Source organism: Cuculus canorus, chromosome 5 (assembly GCF_017976375.1).
Source record: "Cuculus canorus isolate bCucCan1 chromosome 5, bCucCan1.pri, whole genome shotgun sequence".
In the NCBI taxonomy this organism is placed as follows: Eukaryota; Metazoa; Chordata; class Aves; order Cuculiformes; family Cuculidae; genus Cuculus; species Cuculus canorus.
Window position 1 is genome coordinate 28,566,189 of NC_071405.1, and position 25,218 is coordinate 28,591,406.

Sequence of the window (25,218 nt, forward strand, 5' to 3'; positions counted from 1 at the left end):
GGGACAGGGGCTGCCAAAGCCGCGCCGTGACCCTGGCCCCTGCCCTTCCCGACACGCAGGTCCTGCGGGGCCGCCGCGGGGCGGAACCCGCTGGAACAAAGCGCCTTGTTTCCACCCGGAGCACTTTTGGGAGAGGAGCCGGCGCGGCCGCGCGAGTTCCGGGTGCGAAGCGGCGCAGGTATCCGCAGGGCAGGGGGGTTGCGGGGCCGGGGGAGGAGGGAGTCTCGAGTCGTGACGCGGGGTCAGAGAATGCCCTGTGCTTGGAGGGAGTCACAAGGATCACAGAGTCATAGGATGGTGTGGGCTGGAAGAGATCTTAAAACCCATCCAGTTCCAACGGCCCTGCCATGCACAGGGACACCTCCCACTAGATCAGGCTGCCCAAGACCCCATCCGGCCTGGCCTCGAACACCTCCAGGGATGCCCTCCTGGGCAACGAGGGCCAGTGCCTCACCACTCTCATTGTGAAGAATTTACTCCTTATGTCTAGTCTAAATCTGCCCCTCTCCAGTTTATACCCATTCCCTTCGTCCTATCACTACAAGCATTATGAACAGTCCCTTCCCAGCTTTCTTGTATCCCTTTCAGGTACTGGAAGGTGACTATAAGTTCTCCTCAGAGCCTTCTCTTCTTCAGGCTGAACAAGCCCAAATCTCTCACCCTGTTGTCATATGGGAGGTGCTCCAGCACTCTGATCACCTTTGTATCCCTCCTCTGGACCCATTCCAGCAGCTCTAGGTTTTTCTTATGTTAGGGATTCCAGAGCTGGACATAGTAATCCAGGTGGATTTTCACAAGAGAGGGACGGAGAGGCAGAATCACCCCCTCGACCTTCTGGCAATGCTTCTTTCAATGCACCCCAGGATACGGTTGGCCACCTGGGCTCTGAGCGCACACTGTCAGCTCATGTCAAGCTTCTCGTCAGTCAGCACCCCAAAGTCCTTCTCTGCAGGGCTGCTCTCAGTGGCATCATCCCCCATCCTGTATTGAAATGAGAGATTGCCCTGACTCAGGTGTAGGACCTTGCACTTGGTTTTGTTAAACCTCATGAGGTTCACACAGGCCCACTCCTGTGGCTTGTCCAGGTCCCTCTGGATGGCATCCCGTCCTTGTGGTGTGACATCTGCACCTCTTAGCTTGGTGTCACCTGCAAACTTGCTGAGGGTGCACTCAATCTCACTGTCTATGTCATTGATGAAGACATTAAACAGCAGTGGTCCCAGTATAGACCCCTGAGGGACAGCACTTGTCACGGATCTCCATCTGGACATCGAGCCATTGACCACTACTCTCTGAATACGACCATCCAACCAATTCATTATCCACTGAACAGTCCACCCATCAAATCCAGATCTCTCCAATTTAGAGAGAAGGATGTGGGGGACCATGTGAAAGGCTTTACAGAAGTCCAGATACATTGCATCCATTGCTTTTCCCATGTCCACTGATGTGGTCACCCAATCATAGAAAGTCACTAGGTTGGTCAGGCAGGACTTCTCCCTGGTGACACCATGCTGACTGCCTTTAACCACCTTCCCATCCTCCATGTTCTTTAGCATAGCTTCTAGGAGGATCTGTTCCGTGATCTTCCCAGGCCCAGAGGTGAAGCTGACGGGTTGGTAGTTCCTAGGGTCATAGAATGTCCTGAGCTGAGAGGGATTCATAAGGATCATTGAATCCAACTCCTGTCCCTGCACAGGACAACTCCAACATTCACAGCATGTGTCTGAGGGTGTTGTCCAAATGCTTCTTGAATATTTTCAGGCTTGGCGCTGTGACAGCTTCCCTGGGGAGCCTGTTCCATTTCTCTACCTGTTCCACCACCCTATGGGTGAAGAACCTTTTCCTAATATCCAACCTAAACCTCCCCTGACACATTTTCCTGCCATTCCTTTGAGTCCTATTATTATTAGTTGCCAGAGAGAAGAGATCAGGGCCTGCTCCTCCACCTGCCCTTGTGAGGAAGCAGTAAACTGTGATGAGATCTCTCCTCAGTCTACTTTTCTCCAGGCTGAGCAGATCAAGAGACTTCAGTTGCTCCTACAGCTTCCTCTTGAAATCCTTCACCAACTTTGTGGCCCTCCTCTGGACACTCTCCAGTGGTTTTATGTCCATTTTCTATAAGGGAGTGTATAGATATAGGGAAGGAGATGGCCTCGGTGCCAGGGTTCGCTTCAGTCTGGGCAGCACCAGGAGCTCTGGGGTGGTGTTTCTTTAAAAAACAGAAGTTGAATGAAAAGTCTTGAGATGACAGTGATGCTGTTTTTTACCGAAACACCAAGGCTTATGGGTGCTGGGTGTGAGGGTGTGATTTTATACTGGCCAAATGTAATGTGGCAGCTTCTTTCAAGTATCCCATAGGAAACTTTTTCAACCTGGTATCTGCAGCAGTGTCTTGTGTTTACCTCTGAATCTCAGCTTTTTTTTGGTTTGTCTTAAAAGGAAGTAAAGTAACTTTGAAAGTCTAAGCCAATCCAGTTGTGTATCTTCATTTGTAGCTTTCAGCCAGAGGTCAACCTCTTACTGTATTTGTTCTTTAAACGGGATGCATTTTGGCTGGGGCCTGTTTTCAGCACTGCAATGGAAATAATAACCGTATGTTGTATTTATTGAAGTGCAGTCCTTCAAAGTTGCTATTTATTTGATAAGAGGTTTCAGGTTACTGCTAAAAACCATCAGTTTACTGTTTTTGAAGTGAATCGTTGGTTAAGTTTTCCTGAAACACTGCTTATTTTTTTCCTTGACACTGTTTAAGTGAAGTGCTGTTTGAATAAATGGATCTATATTATTAAAGAATATTTTCTCATTGCTTTTATTTGCTGTCACTTATAGCTGTCATTAACTTTGGATAAAGGCAAAATGTCCTCTAGAGGGGGATCTTGTTGCTTTTATGTGCTAAAACGTTAGTCACCTTGTTCTGATCAAACATCTTGATTGCTTATCTTGGGAAGGATCTATGGTGGTGAATATGTGTATCTGAATTAAAGCCGGTCTTCTGGATCTGTACTTGGAAATCTGCCTGTAATGTAATGCTTTTGTGGGTTAAATAAAACATGGTTGTTTTAATTCGAATAGACCTAATCCTGAAGCTAAATGGGTAATATTTACAAGTTCCAATGTACTACTCCTGTGGCAGTATTTGTAGGACCCACTTTTGTGGCATCAGTTCTGTGAATGCTTATTTAGATACTGACTTTCATACAGCATTCTCATTTTAATCTCATTTTAATTCTTTTGAGTGCAGCTTCTTCTCTGACTTAAACCAAGAATTTCAGCAGCTGATCTGACAGTGTTGTGGGTTCAACCACTTAGTGGGGCAAGGAAACAAAACAGGAATTCCCATTTAAACAATCTTAGCAATGGAAGGGTAGCAGAACTTCTTGACTATAAGCAGCAAAGACTGAAAGATTATTTTTGCAGACACATCAATTGTTTGAATGTAGTTAACACAGTACTTCACATGCTCCTCCTAGATTTTTAGAAGAAGCGTAATGGGATAGCTGTGGTGGTGAGTTATTCAGCATGTTACAGTCTCAGCATGAGATTTTTTCTTACAGACACTTTGAAGGAGTTTATTCTGCAGTAAACAAGTCATCTGTGCTCTTATTTCTTTTCTAAGTAAATGCAAATAGTGAATTCAGTGTTTCTGGGCTAAGCCTGTTCTGTTAAACTAAAACCTGTATGGATCTTGCTATGTGCATATAGTTGGAAAATTTCCTCATACTACAAGACTGCTGAATGGGTCAAAAATGTATTATATTTAGTTTTTTTACTCGCTAGTTAAACCTCTTTGTACTTCTTTCAAGTCATCTGCACCACTGAGAAATAGATATTGTTAGACTGACTCCAAAATAGTCGTAGTATTTATATCCTTATAAATGTACGTACCAAAACACAGCATAATTAATTACCCTCTCTTGTGTGTTTGGAAGTGCTGCTGCAAGTAAGCTTAAAGTAATTTGCAGTACTTATGTTGCAAGTTTGTTTTCTTTTTCAAAATAATTTTCATTTTCCTGTGGTATGCAAATGCATTTCTGCAATGCATTAAAAATGTATGCAAAGTGCTGGGAGGCAAGTGGTGTTGCATAATTGAAAGTACAGATGTGTTATAATAGAAGAATAAATTCCATTAATAAACAGGAATACAAGTAATGGATTTTTTTTGAAAGAAAAGTATATTTATATCCTTAAGTTACTCATATTGTAGACTCTGTAATCTCTGAATGATCTTTGTAAGCTCTGAATGATAAATTCTTTATTGTAGACCATCATTTTGGAGGATTCCAACACTGAGATTTCTGAAGCCTGCTGTGTCTAGCCATAATGAGTTCGTCACTGGTTGCTTATGATGATTCAGATTCTGAGGCAGAAACTGAAGAGACTGAAGTCCCCAGTACTTCTAGAAGACAAACAAGCCTTCCAAATTCTTCTGTGAATCGTGTTCAGTACTTTGCACCTGGTAGTTTGGGTACAAAATCTACATATGAAATGCAGCCTACTGAGAACACTGACAGTTCTGGCACAAGCACTATTGGTGAAGATCCCCCTGAGCACTATGCACAGAATAATAACCCTGATTTGACATCTTCTTGTTGCAGGAGAGCATACTCTGGTTGTACTGCATTATGTATGTCCTACAAAAAATTTGAACAACCATCAAGCTCTTCAACAAACTTTGGAAATGGTGTTTCCCAGAAGAGAATATATACAGAGAGTACTATTGCCATAAAGGGAATTAGACCATATATCCCTAAAAGATTGCGTCAAGAAAATTCCAGTATGCCTGAAAAAAAAGAACCTGATCAGAGAGATAGTTTGGATTGTGACATTAAGCTAGGCATGTCAGGAGAGCAGCCTTTGAGAAAGATCTCTGAATTAATTAAGCCATATTTGGGATCCGAATATAAATCGACTGAAGTTCCCAAAAAGTTAGTATTTTACATGTCTAAACACAGCGGCCCTGTCAATGAAATCCAGTGGTGTCCGGTACCAGAACAAAGTCACATGCTTCTCTCAGCTTCTATGGATAAAACAATGAAGGTAAAGTAAAAAAAGATGCTTTGTGGACCAATCATCAAAATTAAGAATGCTGTTTTCAATAATGATCTTCTTGGATTATCATCTTTTGTTTTTAACAATATTTTACAGTTTCAAAATGTTGAGAATTCGAGGAGATGCTTTGCGGTACAAGAACCTGTTATGAACTCCCAGCCTAACCCTTCACTGTACCTACAATCAGTTCCATTATTTTAGAATTTGGTTTTTTTTTTTTTTGTATCAGACATGTCTGTGGTTTAGATCTTAACTTACAAAGATTTCTAGTAGATCATTTCTTATAATCTGTTTTAATGTTAGATTTTCATTATTTCCTGCTTCTTAATGTCACAACAACCCTAAGCACTGTGGTCTGGATACAGATTCTGCCTTAAGTCATTAAACAACTGACTGACACACTGGAATAACATTTTGAGGGATTTTACCTTTCTGACAGGCTGAAGTGACAGCTGCTGGAGGAGGTATGTCAGGTCAGATGGATTTTTCATCTGAGCTGCTGTGGCAGGTCTTCCACCCCAGAAAGGTGTCCTGATGCAGGGAGTTTTCCCCACTTTAAGTTTGTTTCAACGGTTAGTCACTCAATATTTAAAGTGTATTTTCCTTCTAGCTTTAGTAAATTGTGCTTTAGTTCTTTGTTAATTTAGTCCATCCAACAAGTCTTACTTGAATGTTACCAGTGGGCAATAAATTTTTTTAATGCGTGTACTTTCCCAGATATAAGCTAATGCCATGTCAGGGATCAAATAATAGTCTTCTAAAGTGGGTTTACACAGGACCATAGTTTTGATAAGAGCGCACAGAAAGTGTCATTTTTGGTGGAAGGTGTGGTTTATTGTGTCTAACGTATTTAACTTAGCAGGTACAGTTATTTTAAAACTTGATTCTAAAAATTAGTGCCCTAAATTTTAAGTAAATCTTACTAAGCAAAGAGTCAAGAACACGCTTTGTATTTGCATATTTCTAAAACCAAAGGACAGGAGAGAGCTTTAAAGCTGAATTTGAATTCTGATTTCATGTAGGAAAAAAGTATTCTTAAATTCTCTTATTAAAATTGAGGGAGGTTTTCTTGTCTTTTGCTGTTTAATTTGTAGCGGAGAACTGAGTTTCATTTTGTTTGGTTTTTTGATGATTGTTCTTATCTTAGAATTTTTTCCTTTCCTCTTTCCCTGGTTTTACCATGGGGCCCTGTGAAATGTGTGTTGGCTTTGCATCTTTGAGGCAGTGATCTTGAATCTTGGGCAGTTTTTGCTTTTTTTCTCCATAATGTCTGTTAGAGCACTGATGCTCACTGAAGAGGAAGACCACAGATCTATAGCATGAATAAAATTTACTCCTCTCAATTGCTTACCTTTTATTCCCTTAAGTTATAAAAAACTGTCACTGGTTCTGTTGTCAGCATAACCTGTCACACCATCAAAGCCTGAATACTTTGAATTGTGGGTAGTTCCTCCTTCATCTTCTTTGTAAACCTTTTTTTACATCTTTGTTTTAAAGATTAAATAGAGGAAAAAAGTACCATTGTTTTTCTTTGCAAGTGTTCTGTAAAATATTGAATAAGTTAAAATATTGAATAAGTTAAATCTCAGCTACTACTTGAAGAACAGGCTTAGAAAGAAGAGACCAAGATATCCAAAAAGTGTTGATGGATGTTTTTGCTAAGAAGTAATTTAAATTTGGATTATATGAAACTGCATGCACCTCCGACTTCAATATGTCTGAATTTGACTTTTTGTCTTAAACTGTCACACCACATGCTTAATGTTTGTTAACTATTGCAGAGCCTCATTTTACTGACTGGTGACATTATGGGTGTGTTAAATTTGGTAAAACAATCTAAAATGAAAATTGTTATCACAGCATAGAATTATTAAAAAATGGAAATAATAGCCTGCCTGTTTTGTCTCCTAAGCAGAAAGAAAGATTACTTTGTTTTCTAAAGCAATATTACCACTTTAACAGTAAAGCTTGTGTTTGAAGAAATCTAATTGCTTTCAGTGCCCCAAACCATGGTAATTCAATATAAACAGAGAATGTTAATGTTGGCAACACTTCAGAGCATGTGAGTCTAAAACATTAATAAAGTAATGATGTAACTCTTACAAAGTATATTAAAACACATTTCCATATTTTGGAAGGTAGCCTGTAGGGAAATACCTATGAATGCTTCTTACTGTTATGTCTTAATGAAATCGAGGCCTGTAATGGTGTGATCAGTAGCATCTTCAGTCTGCACCTTTACACAGGTACCGTGCAGGCCAGTAGAGGGCATGGTTAGACTGAGTATTGACTTGATGTTGTGAAACTAATGTCACTAACTTTCTAGGATCAGGAGCCCATGAGTCTCTAATGACCGTGACAGCAGTAGTTATCTTCTGGGGATTTTTTTGCTGTTTACCATTGCCTGAAGTTCTCCATTTTCTGGTAAAAGCATAAAGTAACTGATTGAAAATGCAGATACGGGTGTAGATGGACTATTTTTTTCCCAATCCTGTACCTTCCTACAGCTTACTTTCTTTAGTTGTTTTCTTCCAAAACCACCTGCTTGGAATTGCTGGTTCAAACCCAGGTGGTGGAAGCATGTCCTCTTTTCTTTTAATGGGAATATGCAAACATTCAAGGTGTTTGCACTATTTACTTTCAACATCTGATTTGGATAAACCTCAAAGCACAGTTAGAACCCTAAAATTCCTGTATGATCAGAGAGAGCCTGATCCAGACTGAATCCAGAGCCATTGAACTCTGTATGTTGCTAGTCATGTGAATTACCGTGATCGAATTTTTTTATGTGCAAGTATCTTAGATTTAGTCCTTGCATTCAGCCTTTGCCTTAAGACAGTTATCTTTGGAAGAGTCCAATATTAGTGAAGATTTCTTACAACTGAGAGTTCTGTCTAAGCAGAACTGACAGATTGTAGTAGTTTAAGCTGTGTTTAAATCAAAAGATCTATAGTTTTATGAAATTTTGAAGTATTTAGCCAAACAGTTTTGTGACTTATTTGTTCTTATGTGCTTTTTTCTTTTTTTTTTTTTTGGCATGGAGAAGGAAGGGATGTTTGCTTCAGTTATCTTAATTTAGTGATAATGATTTAATTTTACTTCTATCTAAATTACTATGACTAAATCACCCATATGAGGGTTATATCTAAAATATATAGATAGAACCAATTATGTGTTTTCTTACTTTTTAAGTGTGTGTATGTATACTGTTTAAATCAGGGGAAAAGAACAGTCCTCCATATGTGTTCTCCCAGGTCAACCAATGTGCTCTTTACATTCTTATTTATGAATCAGTGTAAGTCATACTAAAATGATTTTGATAAATGAGTTGATGTTTTCAGTTTGTGTTGGCTGGAGAATAGTGTCAGGAAAGCTCATCTGAAGCAGTTTGCATAAATATCTTGCCGATTTAGAAAGGAATGCAGTGTTTTAGAGTATTTAATATTTGTCATTAAAACTAAATTTACTCATATTTTTTTTGTGTATGGCTGTATTTTTTTAAAAACCAAAACAGTTATCAAGTTGCGCAGTTGGAAAAAATCACTTATCAGCTCAGGGGAGTAACTCTAGAGTAACAGTTGTGCCAGCAGATGGGGCTCCTCAGCGTCTCCGAAGAGATGGCAGTTAACCTGGGCCTCTAAAGGCTGCAAGGCTTTAATGTTTGCTTCCATGTTGTGCGTTGGAAGACCAAAATTAAAGGTTTATGCATGTGTTGCAAAACATACAGAAAAACTTCACGGAGACCTGAAAGTAAGATAGAACTTGGTATGTATTGCAGATTAATTACCCACAGTTCTTCAAATCTGGAGCATTAATAGAAGAATATTTTGTGCTAAACTTTAAATTTGTAAGAGATGGGGAAAAAACCCAACCAAACAAACTTTGATTGAGTCTATGGCAAGTCTTACCCTCTGTTTTATCAGAATTTTGAGGTTGCCCTTTGCAAATGGAAACTGATAGTATTTCCAGCTAAAGTATCTGGACAAAGGGGCAGGAAACCTGATTCAAGTTGGAAAAAGTACTGTTGGGAGCTCTTACTGTGGCAGTGCTGCTCTTCACTATTACATTCAAATTGTATTATCAGTGGTTTATGTTTCTAGTTTAAGTATGTATTTTAAGGATTGTGAAAATTCATTATCTGAAATTTTTCTTTGGATAACACTTCTCTTTACCTTCTGTTTGAATTGCTGCTGTAAATGAAATTTAGGCTACTGCCATTTTTGATTTTGCCTACTTAAACACTGAAGTAGAGTTTGTGATTTTATTAAAGTGTTTCATATTTTTGCATAGATTTTGAGACTCAGCACTGTTAATAAACATGCTCTTTTTCCACAGTGTGGATATTCAACACTTTCTGAACATCAGACCTCATTCAGGTATTTCTGGTTTAGAAATTGTGTAGGTATTTCTTGGTTTCGAACCTCAAATGCAGAACCCAAAATCACAGGTTACCATTGAATACAGCTGTTTGCCTTAGGTAGCAAGGTAGGTGAGAGTTGTGTCTCTACCAATTGTAGATACTTTATTCACACTGTTACTATCTTTTATTTAGAAGACCTTGTAGATACATTAGATGTAATTACACAGAGATGTAAACATTTTCACTAGTTTCTAATAGTGACTTTAAAGCAATTCTTCATGCCTTCAAGCCTCCCATACTATTATTCTGTATTTCGTATTTTGTCTTAAAATTAACTCAAGGTAACATCTTTTTATAATCATCTGTAAACTTTTATTTCTATGTTCCTGGTTTTCTATTTAGAGCATCACAGCAGGTATTCTATTTGTTCCAAAGTATTTCTTCATTTTCAGCACTTTCACCCTCCATCGAGGACAGAATTAAGGAAAGAAAGTACATGTAATTATTTGGTAGGCAAAATGTATATTAATAGCACTTTGATGGGATGAATTGTATTATAATGCATTGTTGGAAGGTTTTTTTGTGCATTTTGTTCCCCACTTACTTAGTTGAACCGTATCTCCATTTAGTCACAGCTGAATATATACAAGGAAAGTAAAAGTTTTTAGAATTAGTTTAATAATGCCAGCCTGTTAAACAGAGGTGTTGCCTACTTCTCATGATTAAGAATGCAAGAACAGCCATCCTGGTTGAGACCAAGGCTCTACTTAGCTCAGTGGTCAGTTTCTAGTAGGATCCATGACTAGTGGCCTAGACAAAGAAGTTTACAGTGACTTTAAGTCCTCTTCTGGTCTCTGCTTGTTTTCAAGTCAGGGGATTTCTGAGCTACAAAGTAGTTTGTCTTTGTAACTTGCTATCTCAAGAGATCTCTTCCAGATACTTCTCCAGTCCTATGAGACTCTTGTGATCATTAGATCTAGGGTGGTGTATCACTCAGACTAATCAAATTTAATGTAAGCATTTAACTTCCTGGAGTGTATCAAGTACTAAAAAAAATAGCATTTAAATTCATATTTTCAAAACCTTTTATTCTTTTGTGGTTATGTGTTTGTTAGGAGAAAGATTGCACAGTAGTATATTCCAGGAATTTGTTATTCTTTCTTGATCCTGTTGTATTGGACTGAAAGCTATGGAACATGATAAACCTTCATTCATCCACATAATGTGTGTAGTGCTAATGGTAGCAATCCAGATTTCCTAGATACTGCTGTTACCCTGCCTCAGAATAACAACTCTTTCTGTTTTCACTGACTCTGCACACAATTCACTTGAAATAGGCAGTGTTTCTTGTTCTGTCACATGCATGTCTGTTTATGAAGGAATGAATTTAAGCTGCCAGCATATTTCCTGAACTCATGTTTAGTTCTTTGATGCAAGGCTAGAGTCAAACTCCTCACTAAACAGTATTAGGTATCGTACTGCTAGTACTCCAAGTATTGCCATTCTTAGGTTCATTTTTAAAATCTAATTGTGGCAATGCTCCTTTATCTGTAGCTGATGTATAAGATGGGGATTTAGGGAGTAATCCTCTTTAATGCATATATTCGACTTTAGTGTGATGTTGGTACACTTTATACCCTATTTTAAAAATAACAAGAAGTTCTTCTATCTTGGAAGTGGCAAGGAAGCACTCGTATTCTGGAGATTGTGTGCTGCTTACCTAGATGTGTGAAAAAAGCACTGTTGTTTTCTTGTTGAAGAGGCTATTGTTGAAAAGGCTACTAAATAGGCTATTCTGAAATAGTGAAGCTGACTTTATGGTGCCTTGTTCTGAGCTTCTTCCCTTGTCTATTTAGAACTAAGTCTATTTTTTTCCAAGGACTTTAAGCTTGCTGATTATTAAGATGGAAGTACACTTATTATTTGATAGCTATATGCACAGTAATACCAGTGTCCTGAACAATGAAAGGGCTTCTTTATATACCTTGATCTTTTTCTAACAAGATTATTTCATACACTTCAATGGCAGGTATTCTCCATAATGCTTCTTTTGTAAGAAAAGGAACATCATGCAGGAAGGAATGTACTTGACCATCAATGAAAGCTTCTTACTGTGCTTATGCCTAGATGATAATACAGGTCAGGATGTAATAGCCAGCTGTCACACAATTGTTCAGCAAAAGCCAGTAACACAAGTCAGAACAGTTCGTGACAGTGGTAGATTTTGGTCTTTTCATCCTAAAGGTATCTTTGGGTAAGGGTTGTTCCACATCTGGTATGTTGATACCTAGATATGTTTAGAGGTCGTTGTTACACAGAGATGTGTTCCTTTTAATTATTTTCTTGTTTCCAGCAATGCTGTTGTCAAGGAAACAGAAATTCTTGTAATGCCTTTGTTCACTTTCTCAGGATCCACAGCTGGAGATGTCTTGTATAGTTTTTATTATGTTCTTAGTAGTTGACACACTCTTGTGCCTCAAACGATGTTTCTTTGAGTATAAACAGCATCATTCTGATCTCTAAGCTGTTTGATAAGCTATTGTTTTCTTTCTTCTTCCCTAACAAGAAATAAATTCAGTGCTTATTTGGATTAAAATCTAACACTTGTGTAAAAACTAACATTTAAAAATAAAGGGAGTGGGGGTCTAAATGCATTGAACCTCTCAGCTTCTGGCATTGGTTTTGCCTTTACACCTGAAAATGTCTGCTGAATTAGGTTCTCCTTAAAGAATGCTAGAGTAGTACCCCAAGTGGTCTTGCAAAGCATTTTTGACTGCTTTAGGGCAGTGTTAGAGGATGTGGCTTTGGGGAAGAGGAGTGGGAGAAACTGAATATTCCATGGAACAACTAATGTGCTTGTGTGTTCCTCCAAAACTGGGAACTATTTAAAGAAGAATTCAGAAAACAAACTGCTTCCCAGAGCAGTAGAGTTAACGGAGCCTGGCTGTGTCTGGAGGTTGGCTGTAGAGCCCCTTGAATTTCTTTCTTCTTTGGGGCTTCTGCAGTGTCTTCCGTTTTTAGTCAGCTTCTTAGCTTGATTAAATCTTGAGGGGAAAATACTGACACCTCTGTGAAATTTTGTTGTCATTGACCAATATGTGGCCACAGGTGAGATGCGTGGGGCATAGATGTTTTGACAGTGTTATTTCAAAAACCTTTCTTTCTGTGGAAATCCAAAATGATAGAGGGTGACTTTTGTATATCCTTAATAATGATGGGAAAAAAAAAGATGCTGTTTCCTCATGTTACCTGAAAAGAGTTTTGGTTACCTGTGTCATTACTTACAGAATATGAAGACCATTAAGTTTATATCTGACTTTTTTTCTTAGAAACCTATCTGTCCTGAATAGCTGAGTTCTGTCTTCCTTTTTACTAAGAACTTTCCCAGCTGTTTACTAAGTGTCCTCTAGGTAGCCTGAAGCAGAGAAATAAGCAACCTTGTCCTCCTCCCAGTGTAGCCTGCCTATCAGGGAAGAAAAAGTCAGGGCTAGAGATGTGTCAATGAAGTAGTATCTCTAATGAGGCTTGACTTAATGTCAAAAATTAAGTCCTTCAGTTATGCACAAGAACTCTGTGGGCAGCTGCTATGGAGTTGAACATTGGAGCATCACCTGAGACAGGGAGAAATGTATGGTGTTGTTAGCCCTCTCCTAGATGCTTCAGTAAGATTGCTGTTGAAAAAGTAAACATTTTGGTGCTTGGGAAAAATGGAGCTAGGAGGGAAGTTCTGAAGTTACTGTAATGCATTATGGAAGCAACTCTATTTATTTAACAGTTGAGAAATTTTGAATGCTTTTGCTGTTTAAAAATATACATAACACCAGCCTAACTTTGTTTCTTTTCTAGGAGTCCAGCTTTATAGATGCATCTCACATATTGCTGTATGTTTTTTTTTTAAAAAATCTGCTAACAAAACTACAAGGCATCTGATGACTTTGATTCCTTACCTCTCTTAGTCTGTCAACGTTGTCAAGGAAACAAATTTTTGAGAAGCTTTGCTCTATTCTTTCAGGTTCTGTAGAGAGATTACTTGTGTAGGATTTATCCAGCATCAGGAGTAGAAACACTTTGCCTGAAGTTTCTATTCTTTTCAGTATGTTCATGTCCTTGCTTTTTTTAAAGCAGATTTTATTTTTAGCATGTGTGAAATAGCTGCATCTTTAAGGTCATAGTATCAACAACTGTACCAAGGATTGCTGACATTTGATCTTTGGATGAAGTCTGCTAGAAAGAACTTTAGTGACATTTTGCTTTATATTTATGCTATAGAGACAACTGCTAGTTATAGATTTCCTTTAATTTAAAGGGGAAAGAGACTTTAATAAACCTCTTGTTCTTTAGAGAAGTTGCTTCACTACTGTGCAACCAGTGACTTTATGTCCTTTATCATACATATCATGTTTCATTGCAGGCATCATCCTTTTTCAAAGAAAAAGTGTTTTGTGGCTAGTCTGGTAATGCATTTCAGTTGTCTTCCAGTACATGCCGGGTGACCGGCTGGTTAGGATATTATGATTGAGCTTTAACATCAGTATGCTTGTGGAGGCTTTTTATCAATTAATGAATTACTTAATTTAAATGAAACTGCTGATTTTCTTCTACCACACATCTAAAAATGCAGTTATAGAAACTTTGACCTTTCTTAAATATTTCAGTTCGTTAATGGATTAAAGATATTGAGAATAACAGATTGTAAAGACTGCCTGTGCTGGTATGTTGTGCATGCGGCAGCTGTGTAACACCTTGCTTTCTGAAATCAGATTTTGGAATTTGTCCTGTTCCTTTGTTGTCTGCCCAGCACAAATATACAATTGCTGTTGTCTTTTTCCAGATTATACTTTCCTCATTATTTTTTTTTTCTCATTCTGAACATTGTAACTTGTGACTGGAATTGTATGTTGTTATATTCTGAGGAAGGGACACATCTGGTTCCCTGTGGAAAGGATGGCTGTTAGAGATGCAGGTGGTTAGGGATGACATAGTTATTATTAACATGTTAAAGCTTGGCAAATATGTTAAATCTAGCACTATGTTAACAATGCAAAAGAAATTAAAATTAATTAGGTAGTTCAAAATTACTCTACTTCCTAGTATTGAGGTAGTACTAGTTATGAATCTCATTGCCAGCAAAACACATAGCTGCTTGACATAATTAATAGTTTATTTCCATAATTAGGTACGTAGTTCTGCTCATGTTTAAGACTCGGTTATGTCACTGACATCAGTGGGTTTAGAATTGCATCTATATTTTCCATAGCCTAGGATTGTTTTCTTAATTTTTTTCCCTAGTTATTAACATTCTCAATAGCCTTGGGAATAGTAAGCAATTTATTTTTCAGTTGAAAGAATGAAGAGCTGTAAAGAAAATGTTACTTGCCCAGGCTCACTGATAAGTGAATACAAGATTCATTAACGCTCAAATTTTCAGATAGGTGTTCTAAATCACTCACTGTATATTGCTCCTCCTAGTTAGGTATTTCTTCAAATCAGTGTGGGCAATAAGGCTGCAATAACTAACTATTAAAATAAGAAAGCCACCTGGTTAATGCTGGGAATGGGACAGAATTTGCCCATAAATTGGGATTAAGTTATTTTTTACTGATAGAATTTTTCCTTAAGTGAAAGTATTTTTCATTGTCGGTAGCATTGGTAGCTGTGGTAGCAATGTGTTATGCTGTGCTGTTGTACAAATGCTGCATACACTGCTGTGTTGAGCTGTAGAACAGCTGCCACTCACCTGATGCTTGGGTTGGTGGGGCTTGTTCATACACTGTTGTCCCTGCTGTGTCAAGTTGTCCCAGTGGACACTGTGCAAGGATGAGAGCTTAAATAGCTCGTTTTTATTTGTTGTGTTTGTGCTTATTTGTTTTAATGACTATATTAATAGCAGAGACAGTTATCTGATTTTAGATATGTACATATATTAATATAAAGCTTTAGAGTTTGAGTGGCTCTAGCTAATTCACAATTTTATATTAAAAAAGTAATTAAAAAAGTATGATCATCATAGAATCATAGAATAGTTAGAGTTGGAAGGGATCTTAAATATCATCCAGTTCCAACCGCCCTGCCATGGGCAGGGACATCTCACTGGATCAGGCTGCCCAAGGCCCCATCCAGCGTGGCCTTGAACACCTCCAGGGTTGGGGCAGCCACAGCTTCCCTGGGCAACCTGTGCCAGTGTCTCACCGCCCTCATAGTGAAGAAATTCTTCCTAATGTCTAGTCTAAATCTGCCCCTCTCCAGTTTATACCCATTCCCCCCGGTCCTATCCCCACAAGCCTTTATGAATAGTCCCTCTCCAGCTTTCCTATAGGCCCCCTTCAGGTACTGGAATGTCGCTATAAGATCTCCTCTGAGCCTTCTCTTCTCCAGGCTGAACAACCCCACCTCTCAGCCTGTCCTTGTGTGGAAGGTGCTCCAGCCCTCCAATCATCTTTGTAGCCCTCCTCTGGACCAGTTCCAACAACTCCATATCCTCCTTATGTTGAAGATTCCAGACCGGGATACAGTATTCCAGATGAGGTCTCACAAGAGAGGAATAGAGGGGCAGAATCACTTCCCTCGACCTGCTGGTTATGCTTCTTTTGATGCAGCCCAGGATACAATTGACCTTCTGGGCTGCGAGCGCATGTTGCCGGCTCATGTCGAGCTTTTCATCGACCAGCATCCCCAAATCCTTCTCTGCAGGGCTGCTCTCAATCAATAATACTGAAATAAAGTACAAATAGATATGTTCTGAATTTTGATAGCCACTGTTTAACTGAAGCTTAAGGAAAAAACCTCCAAACAACTTAAAAGAGTTGGTCAGTGTTGTTTTTGTGTCTCTTGTTTTCAGAAATAAGTTGTAGGTCAATGGTGAATAGATGTATAGTGGTCCAGAGGCTGGGGAGTACAGTTGCTAAAACTGTACTTATGTTCTGAATAGAACAGTGTTTCTTATTCTAGTAGTAAATGTCAAATTCTGTGGATGCAAGTATCTGTGGGATATGTTTTTGTGAAGGGATCTATCCAGTCCTTAGTCATCTGTAAGGAATTGAGGACACTTAAGACAGTTTTGCCTCTCAAGTGCTGTAAGTCTGAAATAGAGGTGTTTAACACTTATGAGGAGTCTCCACTTTTAATAAAGAAGAAATGTATGTGACTTGGGAAGTGACTGATGCTAATGATTATGATAGGTACAGATGAAGAGAAAATCAGATTATTTAATAAGTGGCTATAGTAATTTAGCTAATTATCTCCCAGGGAGTTGTAATACATTTGAAGTTCTTCTCCTTTGCCTGCTGATAAGATATTGATTGCTTAGGAGTTTGTTGGGCATGAGTACTAACTGCTAGTAACCACTACTGTGATTGTGCTTTTAGGTGTCCTGGGCATGTTTTTGTCATTCTTAACCTAATACTCTGAAGTCATTGAGAAACTCCTGTAGTGATTCAGCAGTAGAAAATTTAGTGGTTTAAAAGCAATTATTATTAGCTACATGACATTATATATTGGTTTCTCTTGAATGGCTGGAAGATGTTCATCAAGTTGCTTTGCTTTAACCGCGTCATCCCAAATACACCTCATATTGTGTATGAAGTAGATAAATTATCTGAAGAGAATTTTAGTGTTCAAGGCAAAATTTTAGTATATGTAGTATACAACTGGAGTATGAATTTTAGTATTTCTGTCACACTTAGCTTTGCCTTCTGCTAAAATAATTAAGAGTTTTCATATTGTACAACAAACCATAGATTAAATCACTAACTGATTTATGAGTATATTGTAACTTCTTTTAATTTCTTAACTTTCCAGGAGCTCACCATTTGAGGTACAGGGTTAGCCATATTACAGTGATTAATCACAAAACACTTAACACTGAACTACAAAATAGGTGGGAATTCTTCCCTTTATTTTGGTGCATGTGTGAAGTTATTTCTCTCCCACTATCTGCCCAGAACAAATGTACAATTGCTGTTATGTAGGTACAAAAAACCCTAGCCAGGCTCATAAATTTTAGCTGGCTGCAAATGTGATGTGTATGAGCATTTTCAATGATTTATGGAAAATTTACAATCTGCTTCAGGCATAGTTATGGCAGATCTTTCTGCACAATAAAGAACACCCTACATTAAAAGATGGCAATTGATGGTAGAAACACTTTGCTGTTGAGAAGCATAAAGTTGCTGATAACTGATGATTTTTAAGTTTCCTTTGTTGGATGTACTGTGTGTGTATATATATATGTACACTTATTCTCAGATTGCCTTTTTTGAGAGCTTTACTTGTAGTGTAAAGATTGCCTGTCTTCAGGGTGAAAAAGAAAATTATAGGTGGTTCTCTTTTTTTTTGTTTTTCCTCATTTTCTTTTTTTTTTTTTCCCTTCCCTTGGCAGCTTGCCTTAGTATTCAGTATTTGGTAAGCATAGCTCTTTTGCAAGTAGTGGGAGTTAACTAAAAAAGATTGATTGATTACAGACAACTAAAATATCAGATGAAGTCTCTGATTGTATGAATTTTACTGTTTAGTCTGTTTTGCTTAAACTGGTCCTGTAACTCTTATATTTGTCTGAGACTTTCTAATGTTTCATTTGGACTGCATGGTATATAAGGTGTTAAATTCTAGGCTCCTTTAATATGAATCTCTGCAGTAATTCTTAAGAAAATATTTAATTTGGATTTTAAAATGGTTTGAGAAAATAGCATGGATCATCTGCATGTTGGGTTATGATGTATATGGTCTAATAACCATCACATTGCCTTTGTAGAACAGATCAATTAAGTTGAAAAACATGTTAAAAAATGTTACTTTCCTCATAAATTGCTGTAAAAAATCAGTGATGAACATCAGAAATGTACACGTTTATCCCCCTGAAATGTCAGAAACCATTATCTTGTCGTACTTCTGCAGAAATAAAACAGGAGAACAATACTAACAACATAGTTTTCCTTCTTATTTATTCCTTCTGTGTCCTGGCTGTATTTTCTAAAAAGCGGTACCTATTGGAGAGTGCCCAGCTGCTCGGCGGGGTGTGCGTGTAAAATCTGCAGTAGCTTTGAAGATGTAGTATTTGGCCTTCAATTAATGCCTGTTTGGCAGACCTGGCTTGCTTTAGGGCTAACCATTTACGTTTGGTAAAGTTCATGTGATATAACCTCCCCCTGCTCATTGTATTCTGCTGACCACTTTGTATGGGAGCAAAAGTAGTTCTCAGGAAACTTCCTAAAGTGCCTATTACTGAATTTTGACTGTAAGGAAGTGTTTCAATGGTATTTTTGGTGTTCTTACACAGAATAAATGGAGGGACAAGAAAGATCTATACTGAGTTTTACTCCTTCACTGTATTTCTTTTTTTGGATAAGCCTGAGTAGGTTAGTGTTTTTTTATTTTTTTTTTGTTTCTTTTTTCTTCCCTGAAGCATACTTTTAGAACTTGTTGGAGAATTACAGCTGTGATTTTGTTGACTGGTTTGGTAGAAGAGCACTTTTAAATGAACTTGCATCTTTAGTAGGAGTGAAGCAACATGGTCTTATTTTTCACTGTTGTTCATCTTCAGAATCTTTATAAATACTTTTTTCTTGCTTTCTCAGTCCATTTACAGCTTAAGAAAATGGGTATTGGGGAATGTGGGGAATGTGTAGATCTGTCGAGGAGGTTCTTGCTAAACCTGGAATTAGGAGTCTGAGATGTATGTGCTGTTTGGAGTTAGGTACTTTCACCGATGAGAAAAAGAGCAATGCTTCCATGGAGGATGACATTCTCCTGAGCAAACTGGAGCTAGCTGCTCTTACAGGAAGGGTACAGACTTGTGTTTAAGGACCTGCAGCATGGAGCATCTTGTTCCCTTCTCTGTTGTCAGGGCTGTTGGCATTGCCAGTTCTTGCAATGCACCTTTGAAGCAGAACACTAAATGTGTGCTTACGTAGCTATGCAGCAGCAGGAACTGTATTTTAGACAGGGTCAGGAGTTTCTTGGCACTATGCGATTTCAGAACATTTAGTTTTTCTTTTTTTTTTTTTCCCAAAAGATTTAACTTTATTTTTCTCTCGAAACATGATTCTTGCCCAGACTTTCATCAGGATAGACTTTTAATAAAACTACTAGTCAAAGTGGGTTGAGAGATACAGACCAGTAGGACATCCTTATAGCATATAATTATTCCCACTTATTTTGACTGATTAAAAATCCTCTATGTCAAATAATTGGAAAGCAAAAGTAAACTTAGTCTATTCTACTTTAGATTGCTGCCTAAATGTTTGTTCTCTGTCTTTAAGCACATTATTAATTACTCTCTTTTTTACTTGAAAGAAGCTTTCTTTAGTCTTATAAAAATAAAAGATAAAACACCAAGGCTTGGCTGCTTTGACATGCCATTCTTGGGTAACTTTTTTTTTGTTTTCTGGGTTTATTTCTCCAAGATCAATGTTGATGACCAAAACCTCCTTCCCTCTCCAAAGATACTAATGATCATAACTTTTTTCCCAAAAGAATCGTATCAATGTATTTTCTGATTTTTCACATTTTTTACTTTATACATTGTATTTAATCCCTGTAATTTGGTTGAAGTTTTCATTTTGTAATGAATTTGACAGAGCTGTAAACAAAATGGAATAAAGTGGACAACGTAATGTAGACGGTATCTTTATCACTCATGGAAGTGGTGCCTTTGGCTTCACGATGCATACTTTCAGACAAGTATCCCTTCTGTCAGTCTTATGCACTTGAGTTCAATTAAGGCAGCTCAGTAATTTTTATTTTATTTTTCATCTGATGGTGTGACAATTTACTTTTAACTGTCTATTCCAGGAAAACAATCAGAATTAGCATGTTTTTTCTCAGCTTTTGCCTGAAGGAGATACTCTTAACAAAAGCCATGTACTTGCATTTGAACACATATCCTTGTATTAGCAGGTAACCAAAGGTATCCAGTTTCCCTGAGCAACAAAATATTTGATTACAGGTCTAATGATAGTTTAAGAGGTGTTTTCAGATGCACTGAAATCAAGGACTTGAAGCAGATGAACTTAATTATCTTTGTGAATATTCACAATCACATTATGTGCTTTAAATGTCACATTTGGAAATAGTGCCTCATTGCTAGTTAATTAACAATAATTACTCAAGGTAGTACTTATGTTTCTGGAATTTCTTACCCACTGTGAAAAAAATACTTTGCTTCTAACGGTGTAGCAGTATAAAACCCAGATTTTACTTAACTTGTTCCTAAAGTGTTATTGTTGCTTAGGCTCTCTGTACTTCTCACCGGCATTGCTGCATGGAGAATCAGTTATTCCATTCCATTTGCTCTACATCTGGGCAGGCTTATTAACGTCTGAACCAGGTTGTATATAATATATATATTTCTTTTTAAAAAAGCAAGCGTTGATTTTTTTTTTTTTTTTTAGTAGAATAAGAACAGAGAAACAGTAGCAGTTTAGACTGGCAGTCTAGATCCATCATGAGGTGTTACAGAGGTGTGTTGACATCTTCAGCTAAATAAGTACGGCTTATGATAATACCAGAAGGGCTTTTTCAGTCATAGCACCTATGCTCAGTATGTTTTTCTCTTTCTAAGATGGCTTTTCGTGGCAAAGAGCATTATACAGCCCAAGACAGCTTACACTGAAACCAGAAAAAACCTTTATAGATCCTAGAAAATCCTCCCTATGTTCCAGTTTCCAAATTCCCTCTTCCACCTTTCTTTTCTGCCTTTCATGTAGAAACTTAATTGAAATATCAAAGCATTCCCTTCAAGTTTTTTCCCCTAAAAAATAAATCTTTCTTTAATGATGATATTTTCCTTGTTTGCAGCAGCACATTTTACATGTGCTTGCGTGTGTGTATATATATATACAGAATATATGCATGTAAAAAGCTTTAAATTAACATAAAATCTCTGCTGTTAATTGCTCATGCTTGCAAACTCGATATTCTCTTTGCCTGTTCATTTTATTCACCTTTATGTATGAGATGTCCCTTGAAATGCTGGTAATGATGTATAGCATCTATTTTATAATCGTCTTTTTCTGCAAAGAACATTAAATGTCTCACAATAAAGTTTTTACTTTGTGACAGCATTTACAGCATGCTAAACAGTTGTTTGAATTCTCAGACATCAATTTTAAGCTAATTCAGAGAGCAACAAGAAAAGCTACTGAATTTTAGAAACAGTCATGAAGATTAATTAAAAGAATTATCTGTGCTTGGTGCAGTGGGAGTGAAGATAACTGCAGGTATATGAAGGTATAACCAAGGAACTGATGAGTATTGTTAGGAGTGTTAAAAGTATTTTAATGATGGCATCACAGATGGAGAAGAAGCTGAGTGGTAGGGTGCTGAAATTATAACATAAATCTGACTGTGGAAGGGTCTTCAATGTGATACATGACAACACCATTGGAAGTGTAAGTGCTTTGTTGGGGAAAACTTCCCAATAGTTTTTCAATTGTAGAATGACTTGGAGAAAACAAACTTTTCACAAGTAACTTGTTTTGATTTTAAGTGTTTGGAGAACATCATAGACCCTGAATGGTAATGTTCTGAGTGTCAAAAACCTTTCACCCTTATGTCTACTATGTCAAATGGGTTGAAACAGAACAACACTTATTGCTTATTATTATTTTTTTCTGCCATTACACATGAAGGACTCTTTTCTTTGTAAGAACTGATAACAAGTCTGCTTTTGGGTATCTCAGTACAGAACCTGGTTTATGAAAAAACTCGATATGCAGCTGCTGACGTTATGATTATTTAGTTTAGAAATTTTTCATTTTTTTCATTCGTGTGCTTAAATAGGAATTAAATAATCTGAAAAATATGTTCAGTACTGGTCACTAATCTTAACTTTTTGCAAATCTGCAGGGGTCTGTAACGCTACTCAAATTTTCAAGTAACCCAAACCCAAAATATTTATGTTTTATTTCTTAAATGATTCATTCTGTAGTTCTGTAGTGAAAGCGAAGTGAATCTGTGAAATATTTCTAGTAGTGAAGTAACATTTTCTCAAGGTGTGTCATACTGTTCTGAGAAATGCTGAACCAAATTCTGATTTGTGGTTGTATTGCTTAAATGCTTATGTTGCCGTAGTGCCATGGAGTCGAGCACCCTAGGACCAGTGGTGGAAGTTACTTTGGGTTTATATGCACGTTTCAGTGATGCGCTGCATAGAACAATCAAGTTAGTTTGGGTGCTAGAACACAGAGCAGTGTTGCTGTGATGCCATCCCAAGCTAGGTGGGTATTCCTCTGGGCTGAGTTTAACAGTGGGATGCTTCATGGTACCTCAGCACTGATGTGGTGATTGAGTAGGTTTGCAATATGTGGATGTAATCAGAGGCAGCCCTGCTAATAGAATAGAATAGTTATGCATTATTGCATGCTAAAATGAAGTGTGTTCATCAGACTGTAGAAAAAAAGTGTGTTGGAAGGGCAGTGATGTGTAATTTTGAAAATATCTAAACATTACCTTTCCTTATATAGTTAAAAGTAACTTAATTTGGTCCTATGTAAATTTCTGGCAATGGCTGTAAATGTCAGTACATTCATATCTACTTCTTCATAACTCTACATTATTATTAATTCATGGTTTGATGTCAATGTCCAATTTGGAACATAGATTTTAACCTGGTTCTAGATTTTTAGCATGGTGTACTAATATGTTCAATTCCAGCTTCAAAGGTATGCTTTCATATCAGCTGTAAAATGAAAGTAATACTGTCCCCTTAATATGACAAAACCGCAATAATTGTGCAAGCTTTTTCCTTAAATTCTAAGCTATTATAATAGTATTACAATACAGTAATGTAGGAGATACTTTTTAACTTTTACCACTCTATTCGTAGATGCTTTCACCTGCACTTTTATATTAGGACTTCTCAGCAGAGCTGTACTTCTCGTTTAAATTTAAAAAAATTAGTTACATCTGGAAAATAGCTTTGAAACATTTGGACTGCAGTAATAATAATCCATCTTTGAGACACAGCTTTTTGTATCTTAAATTGCTGCAATTTTTCTTACTATATGATAACCAAGTAAAGTAAATACACAGTTTTAGATGCTTATCAGCTTTAAGAAAAAGAAAGTGTTTTTTTTTAAATGAACATTGAGGCAGTGATTAATATTGTTGAATCTATTATTAAAATAAGCAGCCCACTGATGTATTAATAAAGAATAAGCTATTTACTGAAGTATTTTGGAGGATGCAAAAGAAATAGCTAGCCCTTATTTTCAAGATTATTTTTCAAATCTAAAAAATTCATGGGAACTGTTCTGCTCTTTATTGTTGAAAAATATAATCAAAGATCTGTTGTTCAGCTTCAGGTTGACTATATCACAGTACTGCATTATAGGAACATAAGCAAGCATGGAAAACCCTCTCTGCTGACTACATGTACATTACATTTGCAAATTATCTACAAATGCCCCTTGGAATAAAGGCCTTCATGAAATCATTGTCAATAACTTAATGTTGGGACGACTTATGTAATACATTGTTCTTCAAGATTTTGCAGGAGAGAGATTAAATGTTATAAAATGCAAAGTACAGAAGCTCTATAGAGCAATCTGAATGATGTTACAGGAACTGAACTGTGTTACAAAGAGGAATATTAAACATATTTTCATTCTTCTGTTATTTGCCATATGAATGCCAAGCCCCTTTGGCAATCCAGTCTAATGGATTGCATAGATATGCAAAGAAGAAATAACAAAAGCTAATCAGTTTTGTTTTATGTAAAGCTGTTAATATGTAGATACTTGAGTTCCCTCAAAAAAAAAAAGGCTAAAATCTGGGTATTCTAATGATGCATGTTGACGTTGTGTAAGTTGCTTAGCGAAAAGGAGCTGCTGTAATCACTCCACTTGAAAAGTGAATGTACTTCAAAAGAAAATGGGATGACACAGCCGATGTTGTAAATCTGCACTAAAATTATTGTGAATTAGTGAAGTCTCAGTTAACCTGAGACAGTTGTAAAGCTGATGGGAGCTTTGCCAACTGGGGTCAAAATCCAAAACTGTAGCCCTCTTTTCACTGTAGCAACACATGGATGTGATGAGCAGGAGAAAGTGCGATGCCCCCAGCATGCTGGAGATGGGGAAGTGAAATATTTTTGTCTGTAACGTGAGGGAAGCTGGAAGGGAAGATGAGACTTCTATTGGTTACAGTAAGCTTCTTGCCATGCTTGCCAGCCCTGCAGCTCTGCAGTGCTCCACAGTGGACCAAAAAGCAGTTAGTGGTGGTTGCGCTGGGCGAAGAGAACTGCATTATGGTATGTGTTAGGAGGGAAATGGGAAAAAAAAATTAAAAGATGGACAAGTTGTTGTATGACTGAATTGTTTCCTAGATTGCCACTGCAGAGGATTGTCTCTGCTACATTTAAATGTCAGGACTATGCTGAGGGAATACCTTTTGTGTGTGCTGTTGCACGCATTAAAGAAAACCTAGGCTCTGTAGTAGGTGGCCATTCCCATCTGTGGTGCAATCTGTTTGCTTTGAGTCAGCAGATCTTATATGAGGCACTGAATATCCTGGGAGGCAAATATGAACCTTTAAGAAATCCTGAGGTCTTTGAGGCATCTGCTGCCTCCTCTTCCAAATGCTGGAGACACTCTGTGAGTGGCCAGGAAATGCAAACATCCATAATGTAATGATCACTTGAGTGTTAGTGTTGTTCATTCTGTGATGCTCTTCAGTTTCCAGGATTTAACAGTATTTTTCAGAGACTTTGTACTGGATTTTGCCTTCAGGAATTCCTGCTGCAGAGAGATTTGGACTTCGTGCTCATCTCCCCAAGAAGAATTGTCAGGGAGGATTATGGAATGCAGCTT

General features: G+C 37.6%; 1 protein-coding gene across 1 annotated transcript in view; it reads left to right on the forward strand.

The window, feature by feature from the left end:
• The first annotated feature begins 134 nt into the window (after positions 1-134).
• Positions 135-25,218, forward strand: part of WDR25 (WD repeat domain 25) — a 71,203-nt gene continuing 46,119 nt past the window's right edge. The window contains exons 1-2 of the mRNA XM_009559151.2: positions 135-178; positions 4,265-5,040. Coding sequence (XP_009557446.2) covers positions 4,324-5,040 — 717 coding nt within the window. The 5' untranslated portion in view covers positions 135-178; positions 4,265-4,323. The remainder of the gene's footprint in view (positions 179-4,264; positions 5,041-25,218) is intronic.